The sequence below is a fragment of the Lycium ferocissimum genome, chromosome 9 (genome assembly GCF_029784015.1).
Source record: "Lycium ferocissimum isolate CSIRO_LF1 chromosome 9, AGI_CSIRO_Lferr_CH_V1, whole genome shotgun sequence".
Taxonomy (NCBI): Eukaryota; Viridiplantae; Streptophyta; class Magnoliopsida; order Solanales; family Solanaceae; genus Lycium; species Lycium ferocissimum.
In genome coordinates, this window is record NC_081350.1 from 32,238,887 (window position 1) to 32,255,265 (window position 16,379).

Here is a 16,379-nt window from a genome sequence, read left to right on the forward strand (position 1 = left end):
CGGAAGCTAACAATTGCAAACTTGAACAACGATAAAGCAGACGACAAAGAAAAACATAATAAAAGAGGCATAATATTCTAATATTGTTTGATCAATTGATCTACATATGAAAAACTAATATAAAAGCATAAAAACTATTAAGAGAATAATCTCCCTCTAAACGAAACTCTTTTAATGACTAAATTGTGGATGCTTTTCTGTGTTGTGAATGAGAAGAACAAATCTTCCATTTATAGCTAAATCTTTTCCTACAAGAAAAGGAATAAATATGGTAGAATCATTTTCCACAAAGAAAATATTTTCTACCAATATATTTCTTTTGAAGTAAAACACAATTATGGTAAAATTCAAATAAGATGTGAAATTCAGGGCAACCCTAACAGGAACCAAACTTATATGTTTTCGACCCAGAAAATAAAATAATTATGTAAAAGTCACTATATTCAATAAATATTAAACTTTGAATCCATAACCTTAAAACTAAAAGATGTTTAGTATAAAAACTCGTAAAGGTAGAACCCATCAAGTTTAAATCTTGAATCCACCTCCAGATCCATCTATTTAGGCGCTGACATCGGAAAAAAGGAAGGTTTATCGTAAAATATCAAACCAATTGAGCTTTACAACAGCTAGAAAATTCACAATGGATAAAATGTAGTACAATCAAACCTCTAAATAACGGCATCGTTTATGAGGATATTTTTTTGTTATTATAGTGAAATGCTATTATAGAGATCATATAATATAACATGAAAATCGGTACCAAAGAAAATTTGACCGTTATAGTGAAATATTATTATAGAAGATAGTTGTTAATTATAGAAAGGTTTGGCTGTAGTATATTTTCTAGTTCCTAATTCTCCAAAGAATTTAATTACTACTAGTGGTACCTATACCATCATTGTGCTACCTGTAAGACTTATCATTAATTAAGAACTCTAATGCTATGATGCAAGACATTCTATAAGGTTCTCTTGATTTTAATAAATTGCATGGCTTTCTAGAAACTCTCTAATCCACCTGTAAACAAAAATGGAAACTGTATGCGGGAATAAATATTCGAGGGTATTTGGGAACGGTGAGTCCGGGGACATCGGGTCTCGAAATATAAAGAGAAAGCATGTTCGAGGGACTCAAAGCGTAGGCGAGAAGTTTTCGCAGTCGCTAGAGCCTCAACGGGTCTATATAGCTGCCTCCCACTCCCAACAAACTCCCATCACATCAGTCCTCATCGAGCAGAGCGCCACTGTGCATAGAGTCCAAGGTGCGTCACTCGACGTACGTCACTCAGTAAGGCAGAATAACGGCTCAAGGGTTTGATTATATAAACGAAAGCTTAGAGAGAAGGAAGATCACACTTTTGTATCCAAGTTCTCACTTCTTGTATTATTATTTCTGCTAAGAAATATACTCACTCTCCGAGATCCGATCATTGTTGTGATTTTCTTACTGTCCATTTTACATTATTAACTTAAATAAATATTATTGCTTCTATCCCTCATAAGAAAAATGATCAAACCCCGAGCTCATTCGAGAGAGTCTCCGGATTGAATACGACCTACTTATCTTTAAACCCGTAAAAACAAATCTCTAACTTCATTTTTTGGCGGCTGACGATTTTATCGAAAAATAGTTTGGCATCGTCTGTGGGGATAGACAATTGTGGAGTTGTCTCGATCTGTAGCTGATTTTCTTGAAAATCTCGGGACTAAGCACTTCATCAAAACATGGCTGGAGAAGATAATGTAGCATGGGGAATACAGGGACTCGGAGGACTGCCGTCACGCGTCGAACCCCAAAACCTGGTAAATCACTCAAGAGCTAAGACTCCCACAACATGGTAAAAAGCTGTAGACGTCACGAATGATCCTAAAGCCAGCAACAAGGCTAATGAAAGTGGGAAAGACCGGATGGACGCATTCACGGAAGGGCTGCAGCGCATGGAGAGGGAAATGAACGAGCGGATGAGTCAGATCCCCGGAGCACCATCGATGATCAAAGGCACAGGAGCCAGAAGATACGGCGTCTTACCGTACCCGGGGAGCACTGCGCTTGCCCCCATCCCGAAAAAGTTCAAAATGCTTGATATATCGAAATATGATGGCACTACGGACCCGAAAGAACATATCACAACCTTCGAGGCAGCAGTGACCGAGCATGACCTCAAACAATGAGAGGTCGAATCAGTCATGCTCAAAAAATTCGACCAAGACGTTCATAAATGGATCACTTTCCTGGTATATTTACTTGCCTAAAAATTCTATTGATTGCTTCGCTTCTCTTGCAGATGTCTTTGTTAAGGCACACGCAGGAGCCCGGAGGGTAGAAACCCATCAGCAGAATGTGTTTACAATCAAGCAACGAGGGGACGAACTACTGCGAAGCTTCGTGGACAGGTTCCAAAGAGAAAGGATGCAGCTGCCACCTATTGACGAAGACCTGGCAGCCGCTGCTTTCACCGATAGGTTGAACCCGGAAAGCTCAACTGCCTCCAGAAAACCAAAGGAGAGCTTGAGGGAGCACCCGGCACAAATATGGAGCAAAGTCAATCTCAGGTATATAGCCAAAATGAGAATCGAAGAAGATCGACGAATGAGGACGACATCTCACATTGATAGTCGCCCCCCGAAAATATCTAGTCAGGGGTACGGCGCCAACGTTACAAGCAGTAGGCGTTTCGGTCTGTACGACATGAGGAAACCCTCGTATACAAACATGAACTGAGGCAACATCAGGAACAATCAAGGCCTCATGGATCGGGGCCTTCGGCGAACCGAAAGGTCCGAGCCAAAAGGTCGTGGCCCTCCGAAGCTATCCGATCATAACTTCAGCATCAGCGCTGTAGAGATAGTGTCGGTAATGAAGACTATGAAGGAAGCCAAATTCCCCGATGCTATTCATTCCAACCCGAAGAAAAGAAGTACGGGGTTATTGTGTCATTATCATAACACCTACGGGCACACTACCGAAGATTGTAGTAACTTGAGAATAGAGGTAGCGCAACTGCTGCGCGCTGGGCATTTGAAGGAGTACATCAGTGACCGGGCAGAGCTCAACTTGAGCCGAAACGATGGTCAGAGGCCGAATCAGACGCCGCCGCCTATGCATACCATGTATATGATCTTCGACACAAAGACGATAAACAAAGTCACTTACACTTCCACCAAAAAGTCGAAGGTCTCGGTTACTACCACCGTATGAGAGTCAGGATTCGTAAAAGATCAAAACATATCATTCACCGAGGCTAATTACGGGAACCTCTCCCCATTCCATAACGAGGCCCTGGTAATATCTTTAATAATTCATAAATCTTTCATTAAGCATGTCTTAATTGGTCCAGGGAGCTCGGCTAATATCATTCAGCTAAGAGTTCTGAAAGAGATAGGGAATGAGGAGTCCGTCGTCCCCACGACCAAGGTACTGGCAGGATTCAATATGTCCAGCGAGGTGACCAAAGGGGAGATAGATTTGGCTATTTATACTAACGGCGTGAAGCCGGTCGCAACCTTCGATGTTGTGTCCGAGATATGACTTACAACGCGAACCTCGGAAGACCATGGATACACGTGATGCAGGTCGTTCCCTTGACTTATCACCACAAAGTCAAGTTCCCTACGCCTTGGGGGATCGGAGACTTAAGAGGGATGGCTTCCCAAGCCAGAGAAAGGATATGCTGGCAGCAGTGGTTTCCTGGCGATCAGCAGCGGATCAATAGCAATTACAGAAGCCGGACCCGGGCAAGGGATCCGAAGAAAATAGGGAGCGGTTGGACGACAGAGAATGCCTAGACTAAGCTCTCCAAAAAGGTTTTGTCGTAACTCCAGATAAGGATCCCGCAGACTCAACAATCGAAGGATTGGAGAGTGTGGAGCTTTTCGAAGAATGTCCCAAAAAGAAGGTATACCTGGGCTCAAACCTATCACTTGGGCTCAGGAGTGAATATTTGAATTATCTAACTCATAATTCCGACTGTTTTGCATGGTCTCATCTTGATATAACAGGGATCCCCCCGGATATAGCCGTCCACAAATTGAGTGCGGACCCTAATCACGTCCCAGTCAGGCAAAGGAAATGGCCCATATCGGCAATAAAGGATCAATTCATCAAGGAAGAAGTGACTCGCTTGCTCAACATAGTGTCCGTATGGGCAATTAAGAAACCCGAATGGCTGGCCAACGTGGTGGTTGTACCCAAGAAACTCAACAAGTTCAGAGTGTGTGTGGATTTCAAAGACTTGAACGAGGCGTGCCCTAAAGATTCTTTCTCGTTGCCGCACATAGACCAAACGATAGATGCCACGGCCGGACATGAGCTGCTCAGTTTTCTGGATGCCTACTAGGGGTACAATTAGATCAGCTTACACCCGGATGATCAGGAGAAAATCTTATTCATAACTAACCATAGTAATTTTTGATATAACGTTATGTCTTTTAGTCTTAAAAATGCAGGGGCTACCTACCAAAGGTTGGGTAACAAAATGTTCGAGAAGCAAATCGGTAGAACCATGGAAGTTTACATCGACGACATGCTGGTTAAGTCCCGATGAGCGGAGACCCACCTAGGGTCCTTGGCTGAAACCTTCGGCGTTCTGCGACGCCACGACATGAAATTGAATCCGAAGAAGTGCGCCTTCGGAGTTAGGTCGGGCAAGTTTCTGGGTTTTCTCGTTTCGTGTCAAGGGATCAAAATGAATCCAGACAAGGTAGAGGCTATTCGAACGATGTCGGATGCGTTGGACAATGTCAAAATGGTTCAAAGGTTAACCGGGAAGGTGGCAGCCTTGGGAAGATTTATATCCCGGGAAACTAACCGATGTCATGAATTCTTCAAGCTCACTAAAAAGGACCAACGCTCCCTGTGGACGCAAGAATGTGATCAAAGCCTAAGGGGCCTCAAAAGCTTACCTAGCTATCCCTCACATAATGGCTAAGCTGGAGGAAAGAGAAAAGTTATTTGTTTACATAACTGGCTCTAAGATCTCCATTAGCGTCGCCTTCGTGTGAATAGAAGCGAAAAGACAGCTTCCCATCTACTACTCTAGCAAAAATTTGACCGAGGCCGAGTCACGATATCCGAACATGGAGAAGTTTTTCTTGGCTCTGATCACGGCCACACGAAAGCTGAGACCTTATTTTCAGTGCCATCCGGCTACGGTCGTAACCGATGCCTAGTTACAAGAGCTGCTTCGATCCGAAAATCTCTCAAGATGGCTGTCAAAATGGTCGATCGAAGTAAACGAGTACGAGCTATCCTATCAGCCTCGGGCAGCCATCCGAGCCCCTTGTTTGCCGAAATGCACGGTCTCACCGATGCGATCAGGCCTTGAAAGCCCCCGAAAGTATGAGTTTCTTCTTTGTCAATTCACTTTTTTTTTTGTAACCCCTTGTGATTGTAGGACTGGGACTAATCCGGAAGAATCAGGAATGAAGATCTGAAAATACGTATTGCACTCTTTTTCTTGACTGACCTTTTTCCCAACGGGGTTTTGTCGGCACAATTTTTAATGAGGCAACAACTGAACAACGTATTGCTTAAAGATGGCGACAGAGCAGAATTTCTAGGACGGGCGAGGCAAAAGATGTTTCCTATGTTTTTTATTTTTTGCTAACTTTGTTTGTTTGTTTTGCTATTAAGTGCCCAAGGGCAAGAAACAATTATGTATTCAAAGCATTAGGCGGAAATCGAATAAAGCTATTCAAATTGCATCTAAAAAGCCTCTCATACTCTGACTTTGTTGATACGAACGTGTCCTCCCGGACCCGATAACATCCACCTCGAACACACAACACGGCCAGTTGGCCTCAGAGCCTGAAGGTATTATTACCTTATGCCGAAATAAGGCGAGGTCGAGACGTCCTCCTCGCCAGCAGTCGAACAAAGGGGGCCCCTCCTTAATTATGATATGGACGATTTAAATTCCCACTCATAATGAACGCGGCCGGAAGTAATATTCTCGGATTAGGGAAAACGATCGCCTAAGCATCTCGCACACGAATGTGATAACACATAAAAGGCATCGTATACCTTAAACACAAGCATTCACGGCCATTCCAGAGCATAGTCCCGATAAGGAATCGTCAGGGTGGAAAGATTTCCTTGGTTGAAGTGCTCTACTTCAAAGGACCGAGTAAATCATGAACACTCGGCCACAAAGAATATCAACATAACTAGAGTAAGCTGAAAGCAATCAATCCTAATTCAAGCGATTACAGAAAAAGCAATAAACAAGAGCATGAATTTTATAGCATAACAAAAAAGCCCCGAAAACCTCGGGCGGAATCCAATTACACAAAGTAGAAGACAAGATAGTTTTCTAAAAAAGCTCCGAAAGCAAATTCGCAAAGTACTCTACGCATGGAGGTCGAACTTAAGGAGCCTCACTTGGCTTGCTGGTAGGGGCAGGCATTTCTGAAGGCACAGGCACGGTAGGGGCCCCTCGAACAGCCGTCACAGCATCATCTTCCTGAAGTTTAGGGGGTCCGGAGGCACTGACAGCAGAAGACATCGCCCCTTTTCCCTTATCCGCTGGGACCTTAAATCGTCGCGACTCAGGAGGAGTGCGCCTCATGATTCACCAAGGATTCCCTTTCTCCCTAGCGAGACCAGACCTCACCACTGGGGCGCATCCAGGTCCTCGGACAAGGGAAGTACGGGAAGAGCTGCATAAGTCACCAGTTCCGCCTCCAACGCTACAACTAAAGTCAATTCTGAGTTAGAAGAACCATCACAGACCTCTTATCGAAATTGCCGACGAGTCTGGGAAGCGACATGCATTTTCTCCACCCTTCATCAAAAACGCTGGCAGGGCATGGATCAAGATTACGAACACGAGATTCCCTCTCGCGTGCATATAGAAAGAAAGGAGGTATCTCGCTTACAACATATTTAGGGATTCTTAAAGACGAAGATTATGTCAGTATTAACAATAATGGCGTTGTTCATAAAGGTACGCCACATAAATTCTACCATAACCATATTGGTCTTATTTGGAATGTTACCAAACGTACCGTTGGTATTTGAGTCAGCAAGCGCTTTACCGGTAAAAAATCACAGAAGGATAAAACATGTGAGAAACGACGGGTACCACGCTCGGGAGCATCACGAAGGCATCCAGTTACCTCCCAAGCGCGTGGTACCAGTCTCCACACATATACTATGCCTTGTGCGAAAAACTCGTGAACAGTTGGTGGACCAGCGAAATCCCAGCCAATCGAGAATGGCGAAAGAGGTATCATGGGAGCGGGATTTTTGCCTCTAACCAAAAGGAAAGAATTTTTTGTTACATAGAGGTCAGGGCTGATCAAGACAACTCCTCCCGAAACCCAGAAGTTTCGAGAGGGTATCAAAGGACATTGCTCGCCAAACAATGGCCAAAGGATTTCAGGCATTGACAGCAGTCGGCAAAGCGAAATTCGTTTTAAAAGGCAAAATGTCGGTAGGGATCTCACGGTTGAAGGGCCGGAGATAGAAGATAAAGGAGTCATCATTAACTTGCTATGAATAGAGATGCAACATGGTTAATAGTGATGCAAGGTTAGGATGAAAATAACATTTTGGGGATGGTTGGTTTATATAGGGAAAGCACCACACATCCTTAGGGAAACATCAATCGACGCCTTAAAAAAAGTGCTTCAAAAAAGGTGACTGTCCATATGTCGATGCGTGAAAGCCAATAGGACGCGATGGTCCTTTTGTTTCCCGAAAACCCTACAGTCCAGAGAAAGGATCATTTAATGCTAGACGATGGCGTAAAGGGCTAACAACAACAGTTTTCCTAGAGCGTGATTCTCAAGAATTGTCATACAACGAGATTGATGGTTGATAGCTTTTCTCTTCCACTTCCCGATCTTTCGCAGAAATGGAACGTCCAGAAAGTGGGGGACTATCTGTATGCTGGAATAAATATCCGAGGGTATTTGGGAACGGTGAGTCCGGGGACTTCGGGTCTCAAAATATAAAGAGAAAGCATGTTCGGGGGACTCAAAGCGTAGGCGAGAAGTTTCCACAGTCGCAAGAGTCTCAACAGGTCTATACAGCTGCCTCCCACTCCCAACAACTCCCATCACATCAGCCGTCATCAAGCAGAGCGCCACTGTGCATAGAGTCCAAGCTGCATCACTCAACAGACGTCACTTAGGGCAGTAACAGCTCAAGGGTTTGATTATATAAATGAAGCTTAGGAGAGAAGGAAGATCATCTCACTTTTGTATCCAAGTTCTCACTTCTCGTATTATTATTTTTGCTAAGAAATATACTCACTCTCTGAGATCTGATCATTGTTGTGATTTTCTTACTGTCCATTTTACATTATTAACTTAGATAAATATTATTGCTTGTATCCCCCATAAGAAAAACGATCAAACCCCGAGCTCATTCGAGAGAGTCTCCGGATTGAATACGACCTACTTATCTTTAAACCCGTAAAAACAAATCTCTAACTTCGTTTTTTGGTAGCTGACGATTTTAACGGAAAACAGAAACAATAGTCGCGTCTTAGTAACTGCAAAACAAATTTAAGTAAGACATAATTGCCATTTTCTCTTCTAGTGGTAGGATTACAATCATGCAAATTCAATCATCAAGGATACAAATAACTCATTTCTACATTATTATTTTTTTAAAAGGCTACTACTTAATCTCCACTTGGTTTCCACAGGCCATAGTGGGAAGATATATGTGGCAAAAAAATGACCCTCTTCTGACCCTCTTTAGCTATACCATAAATATATGGCATTTCATCTTTGGAGCTTTCTCATCCCACATTAAGTCCTTAATTTCTTTTTAATCCACTTGTTCTCTTCCTTACTCCTTTTAATTCCCAAAGATGGAAAACTCTCTTAAACATTGTACTCTGCAACTGTGCCTAATCTTGATCTTGCCTGCTCTATGCTATAGCCAAACTTATGTATCAAAAGCAGCCTATTATAACACAGCTGATGGCATGGGCAATCAAAGTATGTTCATGCTGCGTCAATTGGTTTTCTTAGTTCTTTATAAATTTGTTCTAATTTTACGTTTTTTTATTAAACAAATGTTATTTTTACACAATTAAAAATAACATACAAGAATTCATTATAGGGACATTTTCTTCTATTCAAATAGAAAAGGATCCAATGGACACATTTCTACTTTCCATGGTGGACCCTGCATGCCCTCCCACAAAATACACAACATATTATATTCCATTTGAGCACTGAGAATAATTTGCGTTCTTGTCAACAGTCAAATTAAGACATTTTTCCATATTTGGTCGTTAGAAAATATATTCCAAGAAAAACATCTTTCACAAAGAATCGAGAAAATAAGTCGATTTTCTTTACGACTATCTCAACTTTTAGCTTTATAACATTGCTCCAACCAACACTTAGACACTATTGAATACCAAAAAATTTCCATCTGAACACTACCTGATTTCCTAACATTATTATCAATCTTAAATTAAATTTTTTTACGAAATCTTGTTTACGTTCACCATCGAAAAACTGGAAAACATTATCCAAAAAAACAATTTTCATAAAATCACTTAAATTCCACAAACTCATAAATACTATATCTGTTACATTTAATCGTATATATTTGATTCAGGTGGAGCTTGTGGATATGAAGAATATGGAAGAACTGTGAACAATGGAGAAGTTTGTGCAGTCTCTAGGCGTCTATTCAAGAATGGTGCTAGCTGTGGTGGATGCTACCAGGTACCAATATTTTACCTATAATTACTAAATTTTACCTACTGTAACAGGTCATAAAATTATTATGTTTACAAAATAAATGAACTCCGCAGTCATAAAAGTATCTTTTATTACATTAAAATAATTGAACTTTACACACTATAATAACACAATCACAAAATTAGTTTACGTCACATTAAATCAGGGAAATAATTAACCAAAACCCTCATTTTAAAAAATATTACACTTCGTGCATATAGGAAAAAATATTTATAAAAAAATTCAGCAGATGTGTATGTTGTATACCTTCAAGAATATATAATTCATATATTATATATTTTAATGTAGTATGTACTGTTTTAATGAGCGAATTTTACAAATGGGTATAAGCGGGTGATTACTCATGTAAAAGTCTCGTTTCAGGAAATTTGTGATGATCTCACATGTGACAAAATGTTAATAGCTCCTCATTTTTTGTGGATGGATTTTTAAGGTAAGGTGCAGAAATCAGGGATTATGTTCCCAAGAGGGAGTAAAAGTGATGGCTACTGACCATGGAGAAGGGAATGGAACAGACTTTATTCTTAGCTACAGAGGATTTGCAAAATTGGCCAAACAATCAAGCATGGCTCAGGTTCTTTTTGCAAAAGGGACAGTTGATGTGGAGTATAGAAGAGTTTCTTGCAGATATGGATCCAACATCAGGGTTAAAATCCATGAACATAGCAAATATCCTGATTACCTTTCACTAGTTGTTACGAACCAGGGTGGTGCTAGTGACATCCTTGCACTGGAAGTCTATGAGGTTTGTGTGCATCCTTATTTAGCAATTTTCGGCAATTTTATTTTCTTTGATATATAAGAATAGTAAAATTAGCTCATTAAAAGTATGACTCACTCAAGTTTGGGTGAATTAATGGTCCTCCAACTTATTCACTCAGCCTATTTTTTTTTTTTTAACTTAATTCAGTCCATCTAAAAATTGCGTTGATTTGAGCTAACTGTGTAGCATAAATTGACAAAAACCTTATCAATTTTTTTTTTTTTTTTTTCATATGTTACGTGAGCCATAACAAAGAAAATAGGTTTTATTGATTTTGTTTTGTTATTACACATATTATAAGAAAACGAAGAAAGAAAGTAAAACTTGGTAGAGTCATAAACCGGGTCTCAGGTCAAGTAACCTTTGGACAGTTAATGACTCGTCTATAAAATTGTATGGGCTAGCCATTTTTCGAACAATTCATTGAAAAGTATTCACTTTTGATACGGGGACACCATGATAGTGCCACGAATTTCAAGCTTAAAACAAGTGAAAAATCTATGGCAGTATCATGGATTACAAAAACTGGCTACTTTTTTAAAGACTTCTATATTTTTTTTGTATTTTTCAATTACAAATATGGAAAATGGCTATTTTTCTTTTAATTTTGTCCTCTGTTTATTAACTCTGTCCATTTTGATCCATACAAATTCAATACAACCAATCCATTTAACACCCGTGATGGATATATAAGTAGTATATTAAGTTATTTTTCTATTACAAATGTTAATTTTATGACTTTAGTACAATAATATATTAGTTGAATATACACTTGTGAAATTTTAATATTTGTCTTTTTTCTTTTCTTTTTTTTAATAAATGTAGGAGGAAACAAGTTCATGGATATCAATGAGCAGGGCATACGGTGCAGTTTGGGATTTGTCAAATCCACCAAACGGAGACCTCCAAGTGAGGTTCTTAATTAGTGCTGCCGCTGAGACCAAATGGGTGCAATCAGAGAGGGCTGTAATTCCGGCTGAATGGACTGTTGGAGAAACCATTGAGACTGACATTCAAGTTTCTTAATTAAGGAATTTAAAATTATTATACAATATATTTTCCAGTATATATATTGCCATTCTAGGCAATTATTAGTAATTCCTATCTATTAGAAAGAATTATGTCATGTGTGATGAGTAGGAGCTAGGATCTTTGTAGGGATTATTATGATGACATTAGTCATAGTAGAAAGAATTATGTCATGTGTGATGAGTAGGAGCTAGGATCTTTGTAGTGTTATTATGATGACATTAGTCAAAAATATGTACTGCTTGATGTTATTATAATATGAACATGAATAAAATTAGCTCTTTTTCATTAATTTTCTTGATGAGTATGATTTTTTTCTGAGTGGTAAAATATTACGTTCTGGAATAATATCAAATGTTGAAAAGTGAAAGTCTTAAGGATGCCTGAAAAATGTCATTTCATGCTTTTTGGAACATTTGAGTCAAACCTTTTTTTAAGAAGAAAAAAACTCAGGATGTTAGGCTTTGAACACTGTTAGGATAAAGAAATTGGAAAGCTAGGACGAATAGCCTACCGTGAATATCTGTACAAACGATCTAGAACTGTATTCGGGGATTCCCTGGGTTGATAAGGCGAAATGAGGCCACCCTAGCCCATTGAGTGCTCTACCTCGAGTCATTGACATCATACGCTCTATTGAAGTAGATTTCTAATGTACACTTGTCCCTTTTTTCTCACTCTTTTGGTGGTTTGTCAATCTGAATCTATTTTCTTTATGCTACCGGTTGGGCCTTTGCTTCAAGTGAAATCGTATTAGCGCCTTCGCAACCTGCCTTTCCATTCTTCGAGTGCAGTTCCTTTTTGAGCCTTTACTTTTTGACGGATAAAGTCTGGGAGCTTAGATAAGCTGGCTAAAGATTTTTAGATTCCTTTTCATAGCGAAGGAGAACTATACAATCAGAAGGTTATATTAGAATATCGGTGGAAAGGTCGAGAAGGCATCTAAAAATAGCTTTTGAAGCCAGATTAGGAAAGTATTTCTCGAGTTCTGGGAAAACTACTCTGGAGGAAACTCAGTAGGTCGCGAAGAACCCAGCGTAAACCAACCGCCTCTGATCCCTGAGCTCCGCAAGAACTCAACATCGTTCGTATCCCATTCGTTCGTATCCCATTTCCATGGGCTACTTCACAGAGAGTTTACAAGCTGCTTTGATAGCAAATAGTGAAAAGGAATGTATATAATACGGAAGAAGAGAAGTTTCTTAATAAGGTCAGCTCAAGCCTAAGGTCACTAAAACAATTGTTTTTCTCTTCCCCTTTCCACAATGATGTTTTTTCTTATTAGTATTATTATTTCAAAGAATTACAAAACTGAATTAAAATTCAATTTTATTTTCAGGGCATATAAATATGATTTGCAACCATTACACTCTCAGTTTTTCTCATATCTCGCTATTGCACGTCACAGAACTTGCTTTTTCTTCCAAACATAACCCTAAGACATGTCTACCGTATATCTGAGGTAAAAATTATTTTTTATGTATATATCTATTCCTCTAAAACACATTCAGTTCTATTCCTCTACAAACCCTAGCCATTTCCAAAGCAATCCTCCCCCCCCCCCCCCCCCGCCCCAAACCCCGCCCCAGCGCATTTGCAAGTGTTGTGCAATCATCTCGGAATCAAATAGATGTACCGGTTGCATTTTCTTTGATTATTTTGAAGATGTTATTCAATTTGAACGTTTTGTCTCTTGTCTTGGTTTGGACAAACTTAAGACCAAATTGGAGAAAGTTAGGTCCAAAGATGGTGAATCTGCTGTTAAATTTTGGCTAAGAAATCAACATGCCACGTTTATTTGTGATGAACTCAATAAGAAACTTCAAGATGTTGAACACTTTTTGAATAATTCTTTTGTTGGAGTTGACAAAGAAACAACGCAGCAAAAGGTGAAGCTACTAAATGACTTTTTAAGATGAATTGGATCTCATCTTTGGAAGGTGATGGATAGAAAGAGTTGGTCAAGGAATTGGATCAATTCCCCATCACTAATAGTGCTGATAGAGGGGCTGATGTAGGTGAGGTTGATAGAGATAATCTTGTGGAGAGGCCCATGCCACCTTCTAATAAGGATTTGACCATTTCCACTAAGAAGTGGGTAGTATCAAAGTTTTATCAAACTTCCAATGCTGATGGGGATACTGATCAGGAAGGTGTGCCTGATGTAGTGCCTGATGTAGACCCTAATGTAGAGATTGATGTAGCTAAGTCATCTGATATAGCTAGATTGTATGATGGGGCTAGAGATGGCAATTTGAGCTCATATTTAGAAAATTAGCTCATTTTATCCATATGTTAGTGAGTTGGGTCACTCATATTTCAGGTGGATAAATATGGGCTTTAAGTCTCTCTTTAACCCATAAAAAATACGCAAATATGGTAAATATGGTATCCATATAAGAACACATTAGACCCAATAACAACTCATTTTGAAAATGAGAAATTTCTTTCTTACCTCCCACCCCAACCCTTACCCCACCACCCACCCAGCCATGCCCCCCACCCCCTAACATTTTTTTTTAATTTAATATACTTTATTTTTCTTTTATAAAAAGCTTACAAAAAAAGAAAAAAAAATTTCTTACCTCCCACTCCGATCCCTACCCCCATCCCCACCCCAAAAATTCAATTTCATATATTTTACCTTTATAAAATTTTATAAAAAATGAAAAAAAAAAAATTCTTACCCCCACCCCACAAATTTCAATTTCAAATATTTTACTTTTATAAAAAATGAAAAAAATTTCTTACCCCCACCCCACCCCTCTCCGCCCCCCCCCCCCAACCCCAAAAAAAAAATCAATTTCAAATATTTTACTTTTATAAAAGTTTTATAAAAAATGAAAAAAAAAAAAAATCTTACCCCCCGCCCCACCCCCTCCCGCCCCCAAAATTTCAATTTTCATATATATTACTTCTATAAAAAATTTATAAATAATGGAAAAGAATTTCGATCCCCCCCACCCCACCCCTACGTCCACCCCCCTCTCCCCCAAAAAAAAATCAATTTCATATAACCCCTGAAATTTATATGAAAGAATTAATTTAACTTGACAAAAGAAAAAAATTATAAGCATACACTTGAAATAATATTACACTTTTTATAAAAAATTACCTACAAAAAAATAAGGTTTGAAAACCCAACCCATTTTTGTTCAAACCATCCAACCAAACCCACCCATTTGCCACCCCTAGATGGGGCTAAGTCTGAGGATTCGCCCATGCCACCATATAATATTCCAGTTGATCACAAAGAACTTTTGGCAATGGGTGTTATGTTGCTTTTGCAGTTTGCACCAATTGAATGTGACGCTGACGGTGAGCTGAATGTTCAAAGTATTGGTCCAAATGAAAATGCTGAACATCTTCGCGAGGAAGGGCCAAATGTAAACCACGGTTTTGGTCCCCTGACCACTTGGTCTCGACGTGATAGACTAAGTAGAAGGATCCGAATGAGGCAGTTTATTAACTTCACTTTCAGTATTAATGTCGAGGTCGTTGATGAGGAGTTTGAGGATAATGAGGTTGGGGAAAGAGATGTTTATGTCGATGCTGAAGAGGATGTTGATGAGGAATGTAATACGGAATACGTTGGACCCTCTGTTGTTGCTACTACTGCTGCTGGACTTCGTCAAAGTAGCAGGTTGAGACAATAATCCCATGAAAATTCAATGTCCCCGGTTGTTGTTCTCTGTTGACACAGCAGTTACTGAGTTTTTGTTTTTTTTTATTGTGAATATTGTCTACCATCTTCTATGTCCATATTGAATTCTCTGTGTATGATTCCTGCTGATTTCACGAAATTTAAGATGCTCTTCAATAAAAAAGAGTGAGATCCATTTACATCTAGAAAATAAGGATTAGGAAGAGCCATGAAAATGAATCAGAAAATCTAGACGATAAGTCCGAAACTCAAACCACAAGCATCAACTTCTATTCGAATTCAATTGACGGCATTTGGAACATCCATATCGCCTGCTTTGTGTTGTAACAAGCTATATATTGGATCAAAAGAAGATGAAGTCCCTGATTAATTAATTTAAACCATTGAGCCCACTCGAATTTGTGGACTGGTTAGTTTGAGCATTTCTGGAGTGGTCGAATTTGATTCAAAATTAGTTCAGTTTTGGGCTTCTTTTGTGGGAAGTCCTTCCCCTCCATTTCACGGGCAATTCGCAGAATCGCCTACTTCCACACCACCCCCTTCATATTGAAAAAAAAACCAATTTCATATAACCCCTGAAATTTAAAAAAAAAAAATTCGCAAGGCAAGTATTAAAAAATTAATTTAACTTGACAAAAGAAAAAAATTATATGAAGTCCCTTTAATAATTGATTCAAAAGTTTAATTTAAACCATTAAAAGAGCCCACTCGATAATTTGTGGACTGGTTAGTTTGAGCATTTCTGGAGTGGTCGCATATAAATTTGATTCAAAATTAGTTCAGTTTTGGAATCTCATTATTCTTTTGTGGGCAAAAATTAAAAATCAAGAATGATGGCGCATAATTTAAAAACCACAAATCCACACCCCAAAAGAATGGCACTCCGCGCAAAAAAAAGCCATTTCACCCGGTCCCGCTTTTGATTTGTGAGCATGTGTCACTCTAATAATTGTATGGCTCAGATTCTCTTCTTCCAAATACATCCTCACGGAGAATAAAATAAAAAATACTTTCGCCTCTTAATTCCTGCACACACTCAGGCAATGGAAGCCAATGGGAAAATTGATAAAATTATTCCAGATAGTTGAAGATCTGCCCAATATCAACCCTTAATCAGGGGCAGATCCAATGTTATGGTACCAGGTTCATTTAAATCCAATATTTTCAAAGTGTAACATAAATATATATGTAA

General features: G+C 39.3%; 1 protein-coding gene across 1 annotated transcript; it reads left to right on the forward strand.

Annotated features, from left to right (window-relative positions):
• Positions 1–8,824: 8,824 nt before the first annotated feature.
• On the forward strand, positions 8,825–11,520 carry LOC132069412 (expansin-like B1). The gene is made up of 4 exons (XM_059462763.1): positions 8,825–8,954; positions 9,586–9,695; positions 10,165–10,476; positions 11,320–11,520. The coding sequence occupies exons 1-4, from the start codon at positions 8,825–8,827 to the stop codon at positions 11,518–11,520; spliced, it is 753 nt and encodes a 250-aa protein (XP_059318746.1).
• The last annotated feature ends 4,859 nt before the right edge of the window (positions 11,521–16,379 follow it).